General features: G+C 37.2%; 1 protein-coding gene across 1 annotated transcript; it reads left to right on the top strand.

The window, feature by feature from the left end:
- Positions 1-840: 840 nt before the first annotated feature.
- LOC308634998 (olfactory receptor 10W1-like) lies at positions 841-1,785 on the top strand (the record flags this gene model as incomplete). Its single annotated transcript, XM_081269265.1, has 1 exon — positions 841-1,785. The coding sequence occupies one exon, from the start codon at positions 841-843 to the stop codon at positions 1,783-1,785; it is 945 nt and encodes a 314-aa protein (XP_081125391.1).
- Positions 1,786-18,454: the final 16,669 nt, after the last annotated feature.

Below are 18,454 nucleotides of genomic sequence, written 5' to 3'. Positions count from 1 at the left end.
AAAAGCTTTTCATGAAAGTTGGATGGCTCCTCCCAAATTTCACATTGGATCCTTACGAGGGAAATTAACACAAGAAAAGGAAGTGGATTGATCTTCCATATTCACATCCTAACTCACAGGAAGGATTCTTGGAGCTCCAACACCTTCTGGTCATACCTTTTTTATTTCAGACTTGCACAAACCAGGACAAAGCTCTGCTACAACACCCTGTCTCCTTCAAGTCCACCACCAGATTGGAAAAGCCTAGAGGAACCAAGGGCAGAGACGGCTTTGTTTTCTATGCTTTATTTCTAGCAATGTAAAATTCGGGCCAATGCTTCCCCGTGAGCATTTTGTTTTTCTTTCTTCATTTTCCATCACATCATCACCTTTTAAATCCACATATCTCTGGCTTAATACATCAGGAGACATAGAAATAGATCAATGAATAAACACTATATGCAAATGTATTAAAGAATTAATGGCTTCCTCCCTCACCTCCAAGTCTCCAAGCCCCAACAATTTCATGATGCTTTCTTGCGAATTTACTGAGAGAATTTAACTTTCATTTTACTCCTTCTAAATACAGTTCCTGAATTCCACCCAATTCCACTGATACTTTTCTTCATAGTCTCTCACCCAGCTCTGGGCAGTTAGAAATTGAAGTGCAGATACTTCTATGGAAGGATTTCATAAGAGTGGGCAAAAACCAAGAACTAGTCCTGATCCTTCTTGTTTTCACTTCCAGCCTTGGAAATTACCTTCACGGCTCAGAGTGCAAACACATCACCAGGGTGATGACACATCACCTGTCTGACCCTTCCTTCTGTCCTGTGACCTCAGAGAGCAAGCTGTAGCTCAATGACCTGGGGGAACCACTCGGTGATGATGCAGTTTGTGTTCCTGGCCTACCCCTCCTGCCCAGAGCTGCGAGTCCTGTCCTTCCTGGGGGTCAGCATGGCTTATGCACTTATCATCTCCGGGAATGTCCTCATTGTGGTGTCCATCCAGGCTGAAGCCCGCCTCCGTGTGCCCATGTACTATTTCCTGGGCAGCCTCTCAGGGGTAGAAATGTGCTACACTGCTGTGGTGGTGCCCCACATCCTGGCCAACACCCTGCAGTCAGAGAAGACCATCACCCTCCTGGGCTGCGCCACTCAGATGGCCTTCTTCATTGCACTAGGCAGTGCAGACTGCTTCGTCTTGGCTGCCATGGCCTATGACAGATATGTCGCCATTTGTCACCCCTTGCAGTACCCTCTCATCATGACTCTGACTGTTTGTGTCCGCCTGGTGGTGGCATCTGTGGTCACCGGCTTGTTCCTGTCCTTACAACTGGTGGCCTTCATCTTCTCTCTGCCATTCTGCCAGGCTCGAGGTATTCAGCACTTCTTTTGTGACGTGCCACCCATCATGCAACTGGTGTGTACCAACAGCCACTTCCACGAGCTGTCAGTGCTGGTGGCAGCCACACTGGCCATTGCCGTGCCTTTCTTCCTCATCGCCACCTCCTACGCCTTCATAGCGGCCACTGTGCTCAAGATGCACTCTGCAGCTGGCCGCCACAGGGCCTTCTCCACCTGCTCCTCCCACCTCACTGTGGTGCTGCTGCAGTATGGCTGCTGTGCCTTCATGTACCTGCGCTCCCGCTCCAGCTACCACCCCCAGCAAGATCAGTTCATCTCACTCATCTACACACTGGGCACCCCAATGCTCAACCCCTTCATCTACACACTGAGGAACAGCGAGATGAAAGGGGCCATTGGGAAAGTGCTTACCAGGAACTGTGGCTCCCTGAAAGTCTAGGACAGGGGAGGGCATGGCCTATCAGACCAGGGTTCGGTTCCAAAGCGTCAATATGCCTATACGGCTGGATTTCTCTCAGCTGATGTTCAAGGAATTTTTTTTAAAAGTATGAATTATATAAATACTGTTAATGTGTGCCAAGGACCTTTAAAATATTTCTACCATTTGACTCAGTAAATACTCTTCTAGGAGACAAGTATATCAAGGGAATTAATGTTAAGATACGCAAAGTGGCAATGAGAGGGTACAGCTCATTCCATAGGTTTTAGAAGGCTCATTCCATAGGTTTTAGCCTTTTTAAGAAATGTAAGAATGGAATTGTCTCCAGCAGTTGTGGGTAAGGAAACCAGCAGGAACTTCCACACCAACAATAGCAGGAAGTCATTATCACTCCTAGACCCAAAAGGCAAACTTAAGTCTCAGTGTTATCAGACACCAGGGAGAGCTGGATGAATGGGGGAACCACCAGGAAGAACTGTGACTTTTGGGGTAAAAAATCCACTATCGACAGAACTATGGCCAGGAATGGAGAGAGCAGGGAGAGAAATACCACAACCTCCTTCTGCTCAAAATATTCTCTTGCCCCCGTCCTCCAGTGGCCCAAAACTATCTGAAGCAAGAGGGTCAAAGATATGGGTGACTCTGTGCACAGGTACCAGGCTCTTGGGGCACAGGAAAAGGCACAGGAGGCCCTTCAGAGTTAGAGACCAACAGAGAACAAGGAGAACAAAATTGCTTCTTATAGTAATCAATGTAAAAATGAAATAAGTTAACAATTCAATCTCTTCATAATAAAGAATTGATTAAACAATTTCTGCAAGAATAAATATGGTCTTAGCCTTATATTTATGCTTTTAAATACTAGTTATTAGGAATAATTAAAGTTCTTACCATGTTCCAGAAATATAGATTATATATAACACACAAGCTTGAGAAGAGTCGATAAGGTTGTTAGCTAGTGGTAAGGCTTTAATATTCAATGTCTTTGCATGTTTCTGTCTCATTGTGGTATTAATGACTGACAAAACAGGGCTAAAATCCACAACTATGATTCTGCATTTGTCAATGTCCCCGCCTTGGTTTTGTCCATTTTTTTCTTTCCTGTATGTTGAAGCTCCGTTATTAGATTAAATAACATATTCAACATTGCTATATCATGCCAATTTTTTAACCATTTTGTCATTGAGGAGTGTTATTTTTATTGTAAGTCCAGAATTCTACTTTTTATGATGTTAGTACTCATATTATCTTTTCTATGAATAGTATTTACATGAAGGTTGTTGTTTTTCTTTGATTACTACCTGTTTCCTCATACATAAGATGCCTCTTGTAAAGAGCATTCTCAGAAAATTAAGGGCTATGTGTTCCCTCTCTCTCATATGTAGAAGCTAGACAGAAAAATATATTTTCAAGGTATATCACTAAAATAGATGGAGAGACCAGACCAAGGGCAGAGAGGAAGGGAGGGAAAAGGGAGGTCCTGGGGAATAAAACTGATGAAATTATGTTATAAACATGTGCACATATGTCCCAATGAGTCCCACTATTATGCATAATTATAACACACCAATAAAAAAAGAAAATTATATATTTCGTCCCTCATTTTAATTCAGTGTTTCTGGGGTGTATATATTTGTATATATTTCTATGTGTTGCTTATTGATCCCTCTTTGCCCTTTGATTTTTCCTTTCCATCCTCTTTCTCAATTTTTAAACTATTGTTATCTCTTCTGTTAACTTTCTAGTTATATCTTCTTAATTATATTTTGTGACTGATGCTTATCACAATCTACCATGAATTATTAGGATGCCAATTCAATAAATATGTTTTGCTGTTATGTCTTGTTTCCGTGTTTGTGCTGTTATCGTACTATTTTTAAATAAATTCCATCATAGATTATCATTGTTTTTAATCATTCTTAAAATTTTTTTAAGTAACCTATATTTTTAAACTTTGATTGTAAGGAAAGTTTACTAGGGATAGGTACAAGGCATTCCCTTTTCTCTCATTCTTTTCAAAGACGACATTCTATCATCTTCTGGTTCCCGTTGTTTCTGATGAGAAATCACTTTTTTCCCCCTATGTGAATGTAACACTTTAATCTTCTCTTTGGTTTCTAGCCATATCATATAATGCAACTAATAAAGAGGGGGTTTGTTGTATTTAATTACATATTTCAAATGTTAAATGTGTTCACCTTTACCCCAATACCTTGAAAAATTCATTCCATTAGAGCATCAATGAGAGTCCCAAATCTCATCTAAGTATCATCAGTTAAGTATTCCTAATCTCATCATCTAAACCATGTAAATTGGGGTCTAGGTGAGACTCTGAATATGAATTATCCTAGGACAAAATTCTTCTCCATCTGTAGACTTGGAAACTATAAAATAAGGTAATGTGATGCTGGGACAGACATAGGAAAATGGTTATAGATATTCCTATTCCAGGGAATTTAGAATTTTTAAAAATGCTCCAAAGGATCTTTGATACCCAAAGATATCAAACAGCATAGATCATTTCAAGTTTTCAAGACCTGTGAATAATCCTGTGTGGGTCATATCTCCACCACCTGGACATGAAGCTCTGCCTTTTAGACCCAAGATTTTCTCAGTAGTCCAAGAAATCACTCTCTAGGTCCCTGGATCTGTCTCTAAGTTTATCTTTCCTTTTCCCTGGAGGATGGTATGTTTTCATCTGAGTAATTTTATCAGCCTCTTTCTTCTTTGTAGAATTTAGGGAGTCTAACAGCTTTCCTTAATTTCTTTTTTTCTCTCTCTCTTTCAATACAAGCTATCAGGTTTTCTGCTCACATTACTTACTCATAAGTGTTTCCATGTATGTTACAGATATTTACTCCGTTATTGGGAGAGGTGTCCTCCACATAGATTTCCTGGACTATCCCATCTCTCTTGCTGGAATTTGCTGAGGTGGTTGTGGGAATCCATGATTTAATGTACCTAATGCCTTCAAGAACCTTCTGTGAGATTGAAAAATCTGATCTGTTGATCCTTCCAAAACACTGTAGTAAAAGATTTTCCAGCCACATCCTTGACTTTCTCTCCACAGCATACTTTCCTGACAGTGTGTCTCCTAATTTTAATATCTCTTGCAATCCAAACAGACTAGGAATCTCCTAATTCCTTTGGCTCAAAAGAACTTGAACCATGATGTCCTGGGTAAAGCTGGTTAGTTGGTGACTCCACTTTACCTCATAATGTGACCCCTTGGCATACCAGGTTAATATTGAGGAGTCACATGTTAGCCTCTAATTTGTGCAGCTTGAGGCTTGGTTTATACTCTCTTTATTTCAGAACATTCTCCAACCAAGCTTTATTCTCTGAAAGGGATAAAAGTGACTCCCATTCTTTTTATAAATTATACTTTATTAACAGTTTTCATTCAATTGTATCCTACTAACAGTTGGAGATCTTGTCAACTTTTCAGGGCTTTTAAGAATATGATTTTTAACCTTTCAAATATTCTCTGTAACCCAGCATTTTATTTATATTTTTATTTTTGGATTTTTTATTTGTTCTAGTTAGTTATGCATGATAGTAGAGTATATTCTGATATATTATACATATATGGAGTATGAGAATGAGAAGTATAACTTCTCATTCCTCTGGTTGTACATGATGTAGGATAGTAATGCCCAATATTCATTCTACTATCTTTCCTATTCCCATTCCACCCCATTTCCACTTATTCCCCTTTATCTAATTCAAAGTATTTCTATTCTTTCCTAACCCCTACTTATTATGAATTACCATGTGCAGATTAGAGAGAATATTTGGCCTTTGGATTTGGGGGATTGGCTTTTTTCATTTAGCATGATAGCCACCATTTACTGGAAAATGCCATAATTTTGTTTTTCTTTATGACTGAATAATATTCCACTGTGTATATGTACCACATTTTCTTTATCCATTCATCTGTTGAAGGGCACCTAGTTTATCAATTGTGAATTGAGCTACTATAAACATTGATGTGGCTGTGTCACTGAAGTATGCTGATTTTAAGTCCTTCGGGTATAAATGGAGGAGTGGGATATTTGGGTCAAATTGTGGTTCCATTCCAAATTTTTTGAGGAATCTCCATAACTTCTTTTCATAATGGTTGCAACAATTTGCATTCTTATCAGCAATTTATAGTGTACCTTTTTCCCTACATCCTCACAAACACTTAATATTGCTTGTATTCTTGATAATTGCCATTCTGACTGGATTGAGAGGAAATCTTAGAGTGGTTTTGATTTGAATTTCTCTAACTGCTAGAGATGTTGAACATTTTTTCATATATTTATTGACTGATCACATTTCTTCTGTGAATTGTCTGTTCGATTCCTTAGCACATTTATTAATTGGGTTTTTTGGGTTTCGTGTGTGTGTGTGTGTGTGTGTGTGTAAGTTTTTTGAGTTCTTTGTATATCCTAGAGATTAATGCTCTATCTGAGGTGCAGGTGGCAAACATTTTCTCCCATTCTGTAGACTGTCTCTTCACATTTGTTATTGTTTCCTTTGCTGTGAAGAAGTTTTTCAGTTTGGTTCCATCCAATCTATTGATTCTTGATTTTACTTCTTGGTGCTTTAGGAGTCTTGTTAAGGAAGTCAGTTCCTAAGCCGACATGATGTAGATTTGGGCCTAGTTTTTCTTCTATTAAGTGCAGGGTCTCTGTTCTAATGCCTAAGTCCTTGATCCACTTTGAGTTGAGATTTGTCACCCAGCATTTTCAATGGTACTTAGCTTCTTAGTTACATACATCCATTTGTCAATGGCATTCTAAAAGCAACAATCCATTGTTGGTTGTATCATAAATAAGTGGTTGTCATGAAGTTTACAGATAAGCAATAAAAAAGCTTTTCAGGACAGCAGGGGCACTTGGAGTCAGCTTTCCTGGGCTCATATCCTGGCTCTGCTTCCTTATATCTGTGTGACAAAAGAAATTCACATAAACTCTTTGTGATTCAGTTTGATTGGTGATCAAATGGAGATGACAATACATGTGTTTGATAGAGCCAACTAAAGGTCAGACAATTCATGTCTCATATTAAACCCTGCAAACATGAAATGCTAATATTGTTGCTACTATTTTTTTTTTTAAAGAGAGAGTGGGGGGGGGGGAGAGAGAGAGAGAGAATTTTTTTTTAAAGAGAGAGAGAGAGAGAGAGAGAGAGAGAGAGAGAATTTTAATATTTTATTTTTTAGTTATCGGAAGACACAACATCCTTGTTGGTATGTGGTGCTGAGGATCGAACCCGGGCCACACGCATGCCAGGCGAGCGCGCTACCGCTTGAGCCACATCCCCAGCCCCTTGTTGCTACTATTATTACAATTTACTGCATGAGAAGGGAAAGAAAAGAAGACAATTGGAGAGTGTCTTCTATGGAGGTGAGGTTATGAAAGTTTGTTCCAAACATTTCTTGGCTTCTGTAAATCTGTTCCCATAGAAATGTCTGCTGAGTTCTTCAAATAGATTTTAGTTGTCTATCATATTGAGTATTTTAGGTGCAACAATGAAAAGGTAAACTTAACTGGGAGAATACCTTTCCTCTGATATTTGCCAAAAATGTAAATGCCTTGAGGTAGGAGAATAGTATTTCATACTAAAATATTTTAGTAAAAATGAACAGAATTATATTAAAAGAACTATGCCTCATGTTATTCCAAAGCCACATTGAAATGATTTACAAAATATATTCTTTAAAGAAACATAGTTATGGCTAAAAGTATTTTAAACTATATTAAGTTGTTCATACACATGAAGCAGGAAACACTCATATCTGTTAGCAAAGACTGAGACTTGCTGGCAAATTGGAACATACATGGCAGTGACCTAAAGTGACACTTGTATTAGTAAATTGTTACCAAAAATCAAACTTTTCCAAAATTTAGTGGTTTGAAACTGCAAGTATTTATGAGAGGAAAAGATGGCACTGAGTCTAAGCTCCTCCCAGCACAGAACAGAAACAGTGAGAGACCAGAGAGGAGCGGGCTTCAGAGGATATACTCTAAAACATGATAGTGGACAGTCTGAGACTTGGAGGCACCCAGAAACTGGTTACTGGAACAGAATATCCAGCAAACCTCCCATGCTCAGTGACCTGCATCAAACAGAGCAACTTACAGTTGATCACTTTCACTAATCTCTCATGAACATAGGCTGACCAAGAGCGTCCAGTAACTAATAGAAGTCCTAGGAACCAACAATGTAGCAGAGGCACCTGTGTCCCAGTGGCATCAAGAGATCCACAGTGGCCTGCAGATGGAGGTGGGTCAGCTGATAACCCCCACTAAAGGTTGGAAGACACCCATGATATGCAAGAGCAGGAGAAGAGGCTCTCATGCCATAACAGCACCCTGAGGGCCCTTAGAAGGCTAACACACAAAGACCTCGCCACCACTGACAACCACCAAGTATCCATACATGGATCACTGACAGCAATCCCCAGCAGTGACTGGAAGCTCACGAGCTCAATGATTCACAGGAGCCAGGGAATTCCCTATGCCCAGTGCCCCAGGCACAATAGAAGTGGCTCACAGATGCCATCAGCCACTGAGCACCCACAGACAAGGGCCTGCAGTCCTGCTGACAATGAGTACCAGCAACTGTAGCAGAAGCAGCAGGAATCTCAGCAATCGGAGACAGACTCTCCCATGCACAGCAGTGCCTCACATCTCTTGGAGGATCTGTAGACACAGGTCCAACATCTACTGGTAACCACAAAACATTTTACATGCAGGCTCGTGAATGGTTTTCCCCAAGGGCATCCAGAAACCAGCCTGAAACCCAGCAGCTTGCAGTCTCTCCCACTTTGGCAGAAAAATGTTCCACACAGAGGGCACCTATAGAGCCCCACCCCCACAGATTTCAGTCACAGACCAGTGTGCCCAGACATAGATCCACCAACTCCTGCATCCCACCAGGGACAACAGTCCTAAACCCCAATGGGCCATCCAGAACCACCACAGATGAACCACCCCACCTCTGCCTTAGAGCACCATACCTCACACACCCCAAAATCCATGCAGGTAAGACCTCATCAGATTTGACATCTGTGGATGCAGAAAGCGTTTATGCAGAAGAGCACACAAGACTGGATCCCCAACCAGGGAGAAAAATCTGGTTGCTAAGGCAAGGAGAAATAGGGGTTTTCTCCTCTGGCCTGTCAGGAAATTAGTAGGTACCCAGAAACACCAAAGAAGCAAGGAGACCTACTAGGATTATATTAGAGGTGTGCTGGTGAGATCCACTATATCCAAACACAGAGAAACTTAGAGAAAAATTCGTAGATCTGTTGGCATTTACTGAAGCTCCCAAATCCTGATGAAACTCAAATCATGGCATCCCAAAAGAAATCTCTCCAACCCAAAGAATTCAATCTAACGACAATTTTGATCTCACAGATATTAGTCTGTTGATTGAACTAATAGGTTTCCCCTGTTTTATTTGATATTGTCTTCCTCAATTCAATCTGTTTTTAATGTATTCAAGAATGAGTTGAAATTATTCTGTCATTTTTTTCCTCTTTGCTCATGTTTATTTTTTCTCCTTTGTTTTTCTTTTTGCATTACTTGCTGCTCTCTCTATTATACCATTTTATTTTTGCTTTTTCTTTTGTTTTCTTTCATTCTTTTTTCTAGTTCTTTTTTTTTCTATCCTTTTTTATCTTTCCCCTTTTCAAACACTTTATAGTAGTCTTACTTTCTTCATACCTAATTTGTCAACCTATGGAAGAAGATTTCTCTTTTTCTTGTTGAATTAAGGGACTTCTGAAGAACATTTTAAATAAGAGTTTTAAAGGTTTATTACACTATGAGGCAACCTTGAAGTGGTCACAGTTATAAGGGATTAGTATCTTCTTTTAAAGCAATGCTGTTGTCTGGACAGAGCAGCAGGTTCACATTGAGCAGGATTATTGGCACTTAAGTATTTGCCCAGCCTGGGGCCCTTAGTTAACAAACAGTAGCTCACTAAAAAGTTACTTGTATAACAATAGAAGGTAATCATCCCAGCAGCTGCACATAAATAAAGGCAATAGGAGAGAGCAGGGAAATGAGACTCCCCCAACAGTTCACAAAACTTCAACAAGTGACCTCGTAGACACTGCAGAGGGGGAATCCTGACAAAGAATTCTAAAAGTTGATAGTTATGATCAATTAATTGAGAGAATGTCTAAGAAATGAAGAAGGAAAATATAAAACATGAAACAGCATTTCAACAAAAAGATAGATATTCTAAAAAAAATACAAATTCTGGAAATAAATTACTCAAAAAATCAAATTTAAAATTCAGTTGAAAACATTGCCAATAGATTAGACAACATAGGAGATTTACAGGCCAGAAAGATAAGATGTATAATCTTGAAAATATAGTCAGCAATAAAGAAAAGACAATAAGAAACAATGACCAGAATACTCAGGAAATATGGAACATTAAGAGAACAAATTTGAGAACCTTCAACATCAAAAAGGGTACTGAGATATAGCTAAGATATGAAGACATACCCTTTTTAGTAAAAATAATAGAGAATTTTCCAAGCCATGAGTATGAGATGGAAATCCAAGTAAAGAATGCATTCACAACCCCAAATGGACAAGAACAAAAAAGATTCAATCCACAACATATTATAAATAAAATGTCTAAAATACAGAAGAAAGACAGAATTTTTAAATCCTCAAGTGGAAAAATGAAAGGTCACATTTAGAGATATGTCAATAAGAATTAGGTCTAATTTATAACCATAGACTCTAAAAGCCAGGAGAGCTTAAAATAATATTAAATAAGCCCTGAAATAAAATAATTAATAGCCAAGATTGCTATATATCCAGAAAAACTGTCTTTAAAAATTTAAGAAGAAAAACTTTCCTAGATAAGAATAAAATAAAAAAATTTGTGATTTCTAAGCCAGCAATAAAGAAAATACTTGAAGAACTATTACATGCAGAATAATTTTTAAAAATACTCCAGAGCTAGTGGTTGGATAAATGTAATTGGAAACATAGCTAAGAGAAGGAGATTAGGACTGAATTAAACATTTGATAAAGGGAAAAATACAACAAGAAAATATAACAATTGTAAGTATGTATACCCTAAATGTCAGTGTACCTACTTACATAAAGTGAATTTTACTCTACAGAAAGATTACAATAGCGTTCAATATAATAATACTGTAAGATTTCAACTCTCTCTCACCAATAGTATGTTATAGAGACATAAATTAAAGATTCTTCAGACATACAAAATATGATTAATCAAAAAGAAAACTAACAGAAATTTACAGATTTCATCAATCACCAAATAAATTCACTCTTTCTCTGAGGTTTAGGAAACTTCTACAAAACAGACTGCATTTTTAGTACATAACACAATTCTGAGCAAATACAAACTATTCGATACGATTCCATGCACCATATCAGATCATAATGAAATAAACTTAGAAATCAACAATAAAAAAACAGAAGCAATATTAACATATTAAATTCAAATAATACAAATTTGAGCAATAAATGTGTCAAGAACAAATTAGTTCTAAAAACAGTAGAATACAGAAAAAATAAAGATTAGAACCAAAATTAATAGAGAATAAAAAGAATCAATTGTGATAGTGAGCTGGTTCTTTGAAAAGATAAAAATATTGATAAACCTTTAACCAAACTAACCAAAAAAAAAAAAAAACCGAGAAGGCCCAAACCAACAAAATTAGAGATGAAAAAGGAAATATCATCACAGACATTTCTAAAATTCAGAGACTCTTTTGTGACAATTTTGAAAACTACATTTCAAAAAATTGGAATATCTAGAAGATATTGGCAAATTTCTACACATATGACCTATAAAAATTGAACCAAGAGGACATATGCTGTAGTTTGGATGTGAGGTATCCCCCAGAAGCTCATGAGTAAGACAGTGTAAGGGTTAGAGGAGAAGTGATTGGGTTGTAAAAGCCTTAACCCAATCAGTGAATTAACCACCTGATAGGCCTGAGTAGTAATTGAAGGCAGATGGACTATGGCTGGAGGAGTTGGGGAATTGAGTATGTGATTTAGGGTATATATTTGTATTTGGCAAGTGGAGATGTCTGTCTCTGCTGTTGATCATCATGTGAGCTGCTTCCCTCTGCCACACTCTTCCACCATGAGGTTCTGCCTCACCTGGGACCCTAGGGAATGAAGCCAGCCTTCTATGGACTGAGACCATTGAAACCATGAGCCCCCAAATAAACTTTTTTTTTCATGTAATTGTGCTGATCTGGTCTTTTAGCCACAGCAGTGAAAACACTGAGTAAAACAACATAGGAAACCTAAGCAAACCAATAATAAGCAATAAGGTTGAAGGGGTAATAAAAAGGTATCCAAAAAGGAAGATCCCAGCACCAGATAGATTCTCATCTGAATTCTAACAGACCTTTAGAAAAGAACTAATGCCAATTTTCCTTAAATTTTTCCATGAAATAGAAAAGAAGAAACACTTCCAAATTTATTTTATGTAAACAATATTATTCTGACATCAAAACAAGATAAGGATGCATCAAGGAAAGGAAACTAAATACCAACATATCTGATAAACACATAAGCTAAAATTCTTAGAATAAAAAAGTAGCAATCTTCCTTCAAACACAAACTAAGAAGGTCGTACACCATGACCAAGGTGATTTCATCCCAGGAATGCAAGATTGGTTCAACATACACGAATCAAAAAAATGTAATTCACCTCATAAACAGAACAAAGGACAAAACCATATTATATTAAGATCTGCAGAAAATGCTATCCACAAAATTTGGCAGACATTCATGTTTAACACACTAAAGAAACGAGAGGTAGAAGGAATTTAACTCAAAAAAAAAAAAAGGCTGTATATGGCAAACACAAAGCCAAAATAACATTGAATGGAGAAAAACAAAGTACTTCCTCCAAAATCAGGCACAGGAGAAGTATGTGCACTCTCACTTCTTCTATTCAATATAGTGCTTGAAACTAGCCAGAGATATTAGGCAAGAGAAGGACATTACAATAAGAATACACAGAAAGAAGTTGACTTATCTCTGTTTGCAGATAATATGGTTCTAGACTCACTAGACCCAAAAATCTCTATGAGAAGACTTTTATAAATGATTTTAAAATTCAGCAAATTAGCAGGAAACAAGAACAGCATGCAGATATCAATAGCTTTTCTACATAACAATAATGAACATGATGAGAAAGAAATAAGGACAACAGTGTTATTCAACACAGCCCACCAAAAATATAAAACCTAGGAATAAATCTAATCAAGAAAGAGAAATGAAAATTATAGAGTATTGAAGAAAGAAATTGAAGAAGACAATAAAAGATGGGAAGACATCCCCTATCTTTTTGAATAAACAGAATTATTATTATTAAAATGATCTTTTCACCAAAAACAATCTAAAGATTCAATGCAATCTCCAATCAAAATATCAAGGAAATTTTTCACAAAATTATTTTAAAAAAGCCCTAAAATTCATATGGAAAAATAAAAGACCCAGAAGAGCCAAAGCAATTACTTTATTTATTTATTTATTTGCCTTTCAAGAGTTTTTTTGATTTTTTAAAAAATAAATGACAGCAGAATGCATTACTATTCTTATTACACATATACAGCACAATTTTTCATATCTCTGGTTGTATACAAAGTATATTCACACCAATTCGTGTCTTCATACATGTACTTTGAATAATGATGTCCATCACATGCCACCATCCTTGCTAACCCCCGCTTCCTTCCCTTCCCTCCCACCCCTCTGCCCTATCTAGAGTTTGTCTATTCCTCCCATGCTCCCCCTCCCTACCCCACTATGAATCAGCCTTCTCATATCAGAGAAAACATTCGGCATTTGTTTTTTTTTGGTATTGGCTAACTTCACTTAGCATTATCTTCTCCAACGCCATCCATTTGCCTACAAAATGTCTTTAATTTTATTCTCTTTTATTGCTGAATAATATTTCATTGTGTATAGATGCCACATTTTTGTATCCATTCATCTACTGAAGGGCATCTAGGTTGGTTTCACAGTTTAGCTATTGTGAATTGTGCTGCTATAAACATTGATGTGGCTGTGTCCCTGTAGTATGCTGATTTTAAGTCCTTTGGGTATAGACTGAGGAGAGGGATAGATGGGTCAAATGGTGGTTCCATTTCCAGATTTCCAAGGAATCTCCATACTGCTTTCCATATTGGATACACCAATTTGCAGTCTCACCAGCAATGTATGAGTGTACCTTTTTCCCCACATCCTCACCAACTTATTGTTGTTTTTATTCATAATGGCTGCCATTCTGAATGGAGTGAGATGATATCTTAAAGTGGTTTCGATTTGCATTTCTCTAATTGCTAGAGATGATGAACATTTTTTCATATATTTGTTGATTGATTTTATATCCTCTTCTGAGAAGTGTCTGTTCAGGTCCTTTAGCCAAAGCAATTCTGAGCAATAAGAAAAAGGCTGGATTATCACACACAATACCCAACCTCAAATTTTACTACAGAGCTATAGTAATAAAAACAGCATGGTGTTGGCATAAAATTGGCATAAAGGATAATGAAATAGAATAGAAATAGAGACAAACCCACACCAAAAAAAATCATCTCATCCTTGATAAGGTTGCTAAAGACATACATTGAAAAAAGGTAGATTTTTTTAAAAAATGGTGCTGGGAAAACAGAATATTCTTCTATAAAAGAATGACACTAGATTCCAATCTATAACAATGAACAGAAGTCTACTCAAATTGGATCAAATACCCAGGAATTAGATCAGAAACTATGCAACTGCCAGGAGAAAACAAAGGGTCAACACTTTAACATACAAGTGTGGGCACTGACTTCCTCAATAAGACTCCTAATAAAAATAAAATAAAGTCAAGGATTATTATATAGGATGGCATTAAATTAAAATGCTTCCATACAGTGAAGGAAATAACTGAGAGCAAGAAGAGAGAACCCACAGAATGGGAGAAAAATCTTTGCTAGCTATTCTTCTGACAGAGGATTAACATTCAGAATATACAAGGAACAAAAAAATTAATACCAGAAATTTTAAAAAATTAAACCAATCAACAATAAGAAAGTGAACTAAACAGATATTTCTAAAAAAAAGAAATGCAAATAGTCGAGAAATATATGAAAAATGTTCAACATTCTTAGTAATCAGAGAAATTCAAATCAAAACTACAGATTTCATCTCACTCCAGTTAAAATGGCTACCATCAAGAATAAGTGTTATGATTTGGGGAGAAAGGTATACTTACACATTGTTTCTGGGAATGCAAATTAGTACAGACACTATGCAAATTAGTATTCCTCAATAGACGAGGAACGGAATCACCTTATGACATGTTGTCTGGTATTTATTCAAAAGAACTAAAATCAGCATACTATAATGATATATGCATGCCAATGTTTACAGCAGTGTGATTCATAATAGAAAAATTATGTAACCAGCCTGGGTGTCCTTCAACAGATGAGTGGATAAAGAAAGTGTGGTACATACACACAATGGAGTTTTATATAAAAATAAAACTATAATGATATAATAAAATTTTCACTTTTGTGAGTAAATAGATTAAAGTGAAGAATATTGTGCTAAGTGAAATAAGAGTCAGAAAGTCAAAGATAGAATGTTTTCTCTTATATGCAGAAGCTAGAGGAAAAAAAGAAAAAAATGTGGGGATCTCATGAAAATAGAAGGAAGAAGAAGAAATGGAAGCAAACAGAAGATGATAGGTAGGCAGGATAAGAGGAACGTGTAAGATACTTGGGAATGAAATCATCCAACCATGCTATTTACCTGCATCACAAAGAATCCAACTTTTAGGAATAATTATAATGCACCAACACAAAAATAAACAGAAGGGAGGCCAGTCAAGAAGTGGAAGCACATCAGGTAGAGGGAGAAAGAGGGAAAAAACTGGGAAAATAAATGGAGCAGACTTATTGTAATAAATCTTGCAAAGAAAAAAAAAGAAATGGAGCAAACTATGTGATATGTATATACAAGTATGTCACTGTGAGCACCACCATTAGTTATAATTATGATGCACTAATGAAAACACATTAAATTTTTTTAAAAGACTTAGCTCTTGTAATAACTCTAATGCTTGACATATACCAAAATTATAGTTTACTTCCAACCTCTTCCACCCTCTCTTTCCTCCTTTTTTGGCTCTAATATATGCTGCAGAAGTCTTTGAACATATCAGTCTTTTCAACCCTGCCAATTATTGGAATCTGATTGTCCTACCAACACACACACACACACACACACACAGACACACACACACACCCAAAAAACTATATTAATCACTCTAATAGGAATTCCCTTCAATAAATAGAACATTGTGTGTGTGTGTATGTGTGTATATACACAGTCACATAAACATTTAAATACTATTGACCAATCATCACTTTTTCAAAGCAATGAATCCAATTGCTAAGACCTTTGGGAGTTTTTCTGCTCTATGAAAACTTAACAGAAGATACCCTGGAAAAAGTAAAATATTTGGTAGATATTGACTGAGGCACTATTCGTCACATGGCACTATGCTGAGCCCCAGGGATGGAAGGCAATATATAAATGTAGTCTCCATTTCCCAGAACACTAATAGTTTGAGATGGGGTAAGCCAAGCTAGGATGATTGGGTGGGAGTGATCTCTCTGAAACAAGAGGCACAATTCATCATAGTCTATATATGTCATATGTCTCCGGAAATTATTTCAGGCACAGAGAATGTTCCTACAGGTTGTGATACTGGTCATTATTTAGATAACCATACTCCAGAAATTTTATACATCAAAGGTCCCAAGTGAACAGACAGTTCTGGGTTGAACTCATTATCTGGTAACAGGGGAGGAGGTTCATAACCTCAATACCACCTTCCTCTGGGAGATGGAATTCATGAGACAAGATCCTAGATGACACAGCAATGTACTCCTTCTGCCTTTTACTTGGGAGTGAACATGAACTCATTTCCACTGGGGAGTCTCTCCAGGATAATTTTCCTTCCTTCTTGATCCACCAGAGCACAAAGATAGCATGCTAGGGCCTGTCTTCTATGAGCATAACTGAGAAACGTGGTTCAGCAGATTCCTCTCTCTTCTCACCTTGAAGGTAAAAGAAAGTCTTTTTCTGTCAACTAGATTTTGAAACCTGAAATTCACTGGGAAGCCCAAATATTCTGACTAAAATGTTGATAGCTGATCTTGAAGAAATGTTGTGGAGTTGAATGATGTAAATGTGGATGAATAATGTAAATTTGGGTAAAACTAAAATGTTTATAAAGGCCCTGGACTCATATGGTACTTCACATAATCCTCCACCAGGAAGCAGATAATATTAATGAAGCAGATATTATTAATATCAAACCTATAGCAGACATAAGGAAGGGAGACAAGAAAACATGTATTATGCAACTTAATAGGCTTCATACATCAAGCCAAGTGTTCTAAATACTTTATCTCCTTTAATATCACCACAGCACCATTAGGTAAGTGTTATTATTCACATCTTTTAAACATGAAGAAATAGAAATTAACGTGAGATGATTGGCCCAGGGGATTATGCTATTAATAGTAGGCTGAGCATGCAGCTTGGGCTTATTTAATGCCAAATCCACTATTTCCCTTTTTCACATAAAACCAACTAGATAATTGCTGCACTCTTTCAGCCTACACTGTCTGGATTTCCAACATGAAATCGGAGACAGAGACCATCTCTCTCGTTACAGTCTTGCCCACTGGGGCTGGGCTACCCAGAGAGGGAAGAAGGAAAACCACAGTGTGTAAGTGGAGATCTCCTAGATGCACTGAGATCCATGGAGATCTCTGGGCATGATGCTGAGTGCCCTTCTCTCACTTCTGTCCTGCACATCATGCTCACAAACAACATGGAATTACAAGTTGATGACATGTTGATATAACTTTCATGCTCTTGGAATCATTGGCTCCACTATTTCATCTCTCCAAACTGTTTAAATGTGATCTGTCCCATGTGCACAATTTAAGAAAGATATTTAAAATGAGACCTTTTCCAGAGCTTTAATTATGACATAAATCAACACATGCCATAAGAAATAGTAAAAGGAAATTAGAAAGACAGTGCAGGGCTGCAGATTAAGAGCTCTGTAGTCCATGCAGGGTTCAATGCAGAAATGGCCACAATGTTTAGAACACATTGAATATGTAGAAATTGCTAGGAGGAGGATTCAGTTGATGACAGGAAGGAGCTGTCAAAGAATTGTGTCTTCCAACACTGATGGAAGGAAGCCAGGACACGGAAGGTGGTTTTGTTTGTTTGTTGTTGCTATTTTGGTACCTGGAATTGAACCCAAGAGTGTTTCACCACTGAGTCACATCCACAATCATTTTTTATACTTCATTTAGAAACTGGGTCTCACTGTGATGCTTAGGACCTCACTATGTTGCTAAGACTGGCTTTGAACTTGCAATCTTCCTGCCTCAGCCTCCCAAGCTGCTGGCTTTCAAGTATGAACCACCATGCATGGCCATTGATACTGTCATGGCGTCAACTATATAATAGGGAATGATGGCTATCTTTTATTAAGTTTTCAATACTATGGATGAGGCATTGTGATACACAACTGACGTTATCATCTTGTTTACATTAACAATGCTTTGAAATAAGTATAA

Source organism: Spermophilus citellus (assembly GCF_964194105.1).
Source record: "Spermophilus citellus genome assembly, chromosome: 2".
In the NCBI taxonomy this organism is placed as follows: domain Eukaryota; kingdom Metazoa; phylum Chordata; class Mammalia; order Rodentia; family Sciuridae; genus Spermophilus; species Spermophilus citellus.
Note: the sequence above shows the minus strand (reverse complement) of the source record. Positions and strands in the feature narration are given on the sequence as shown.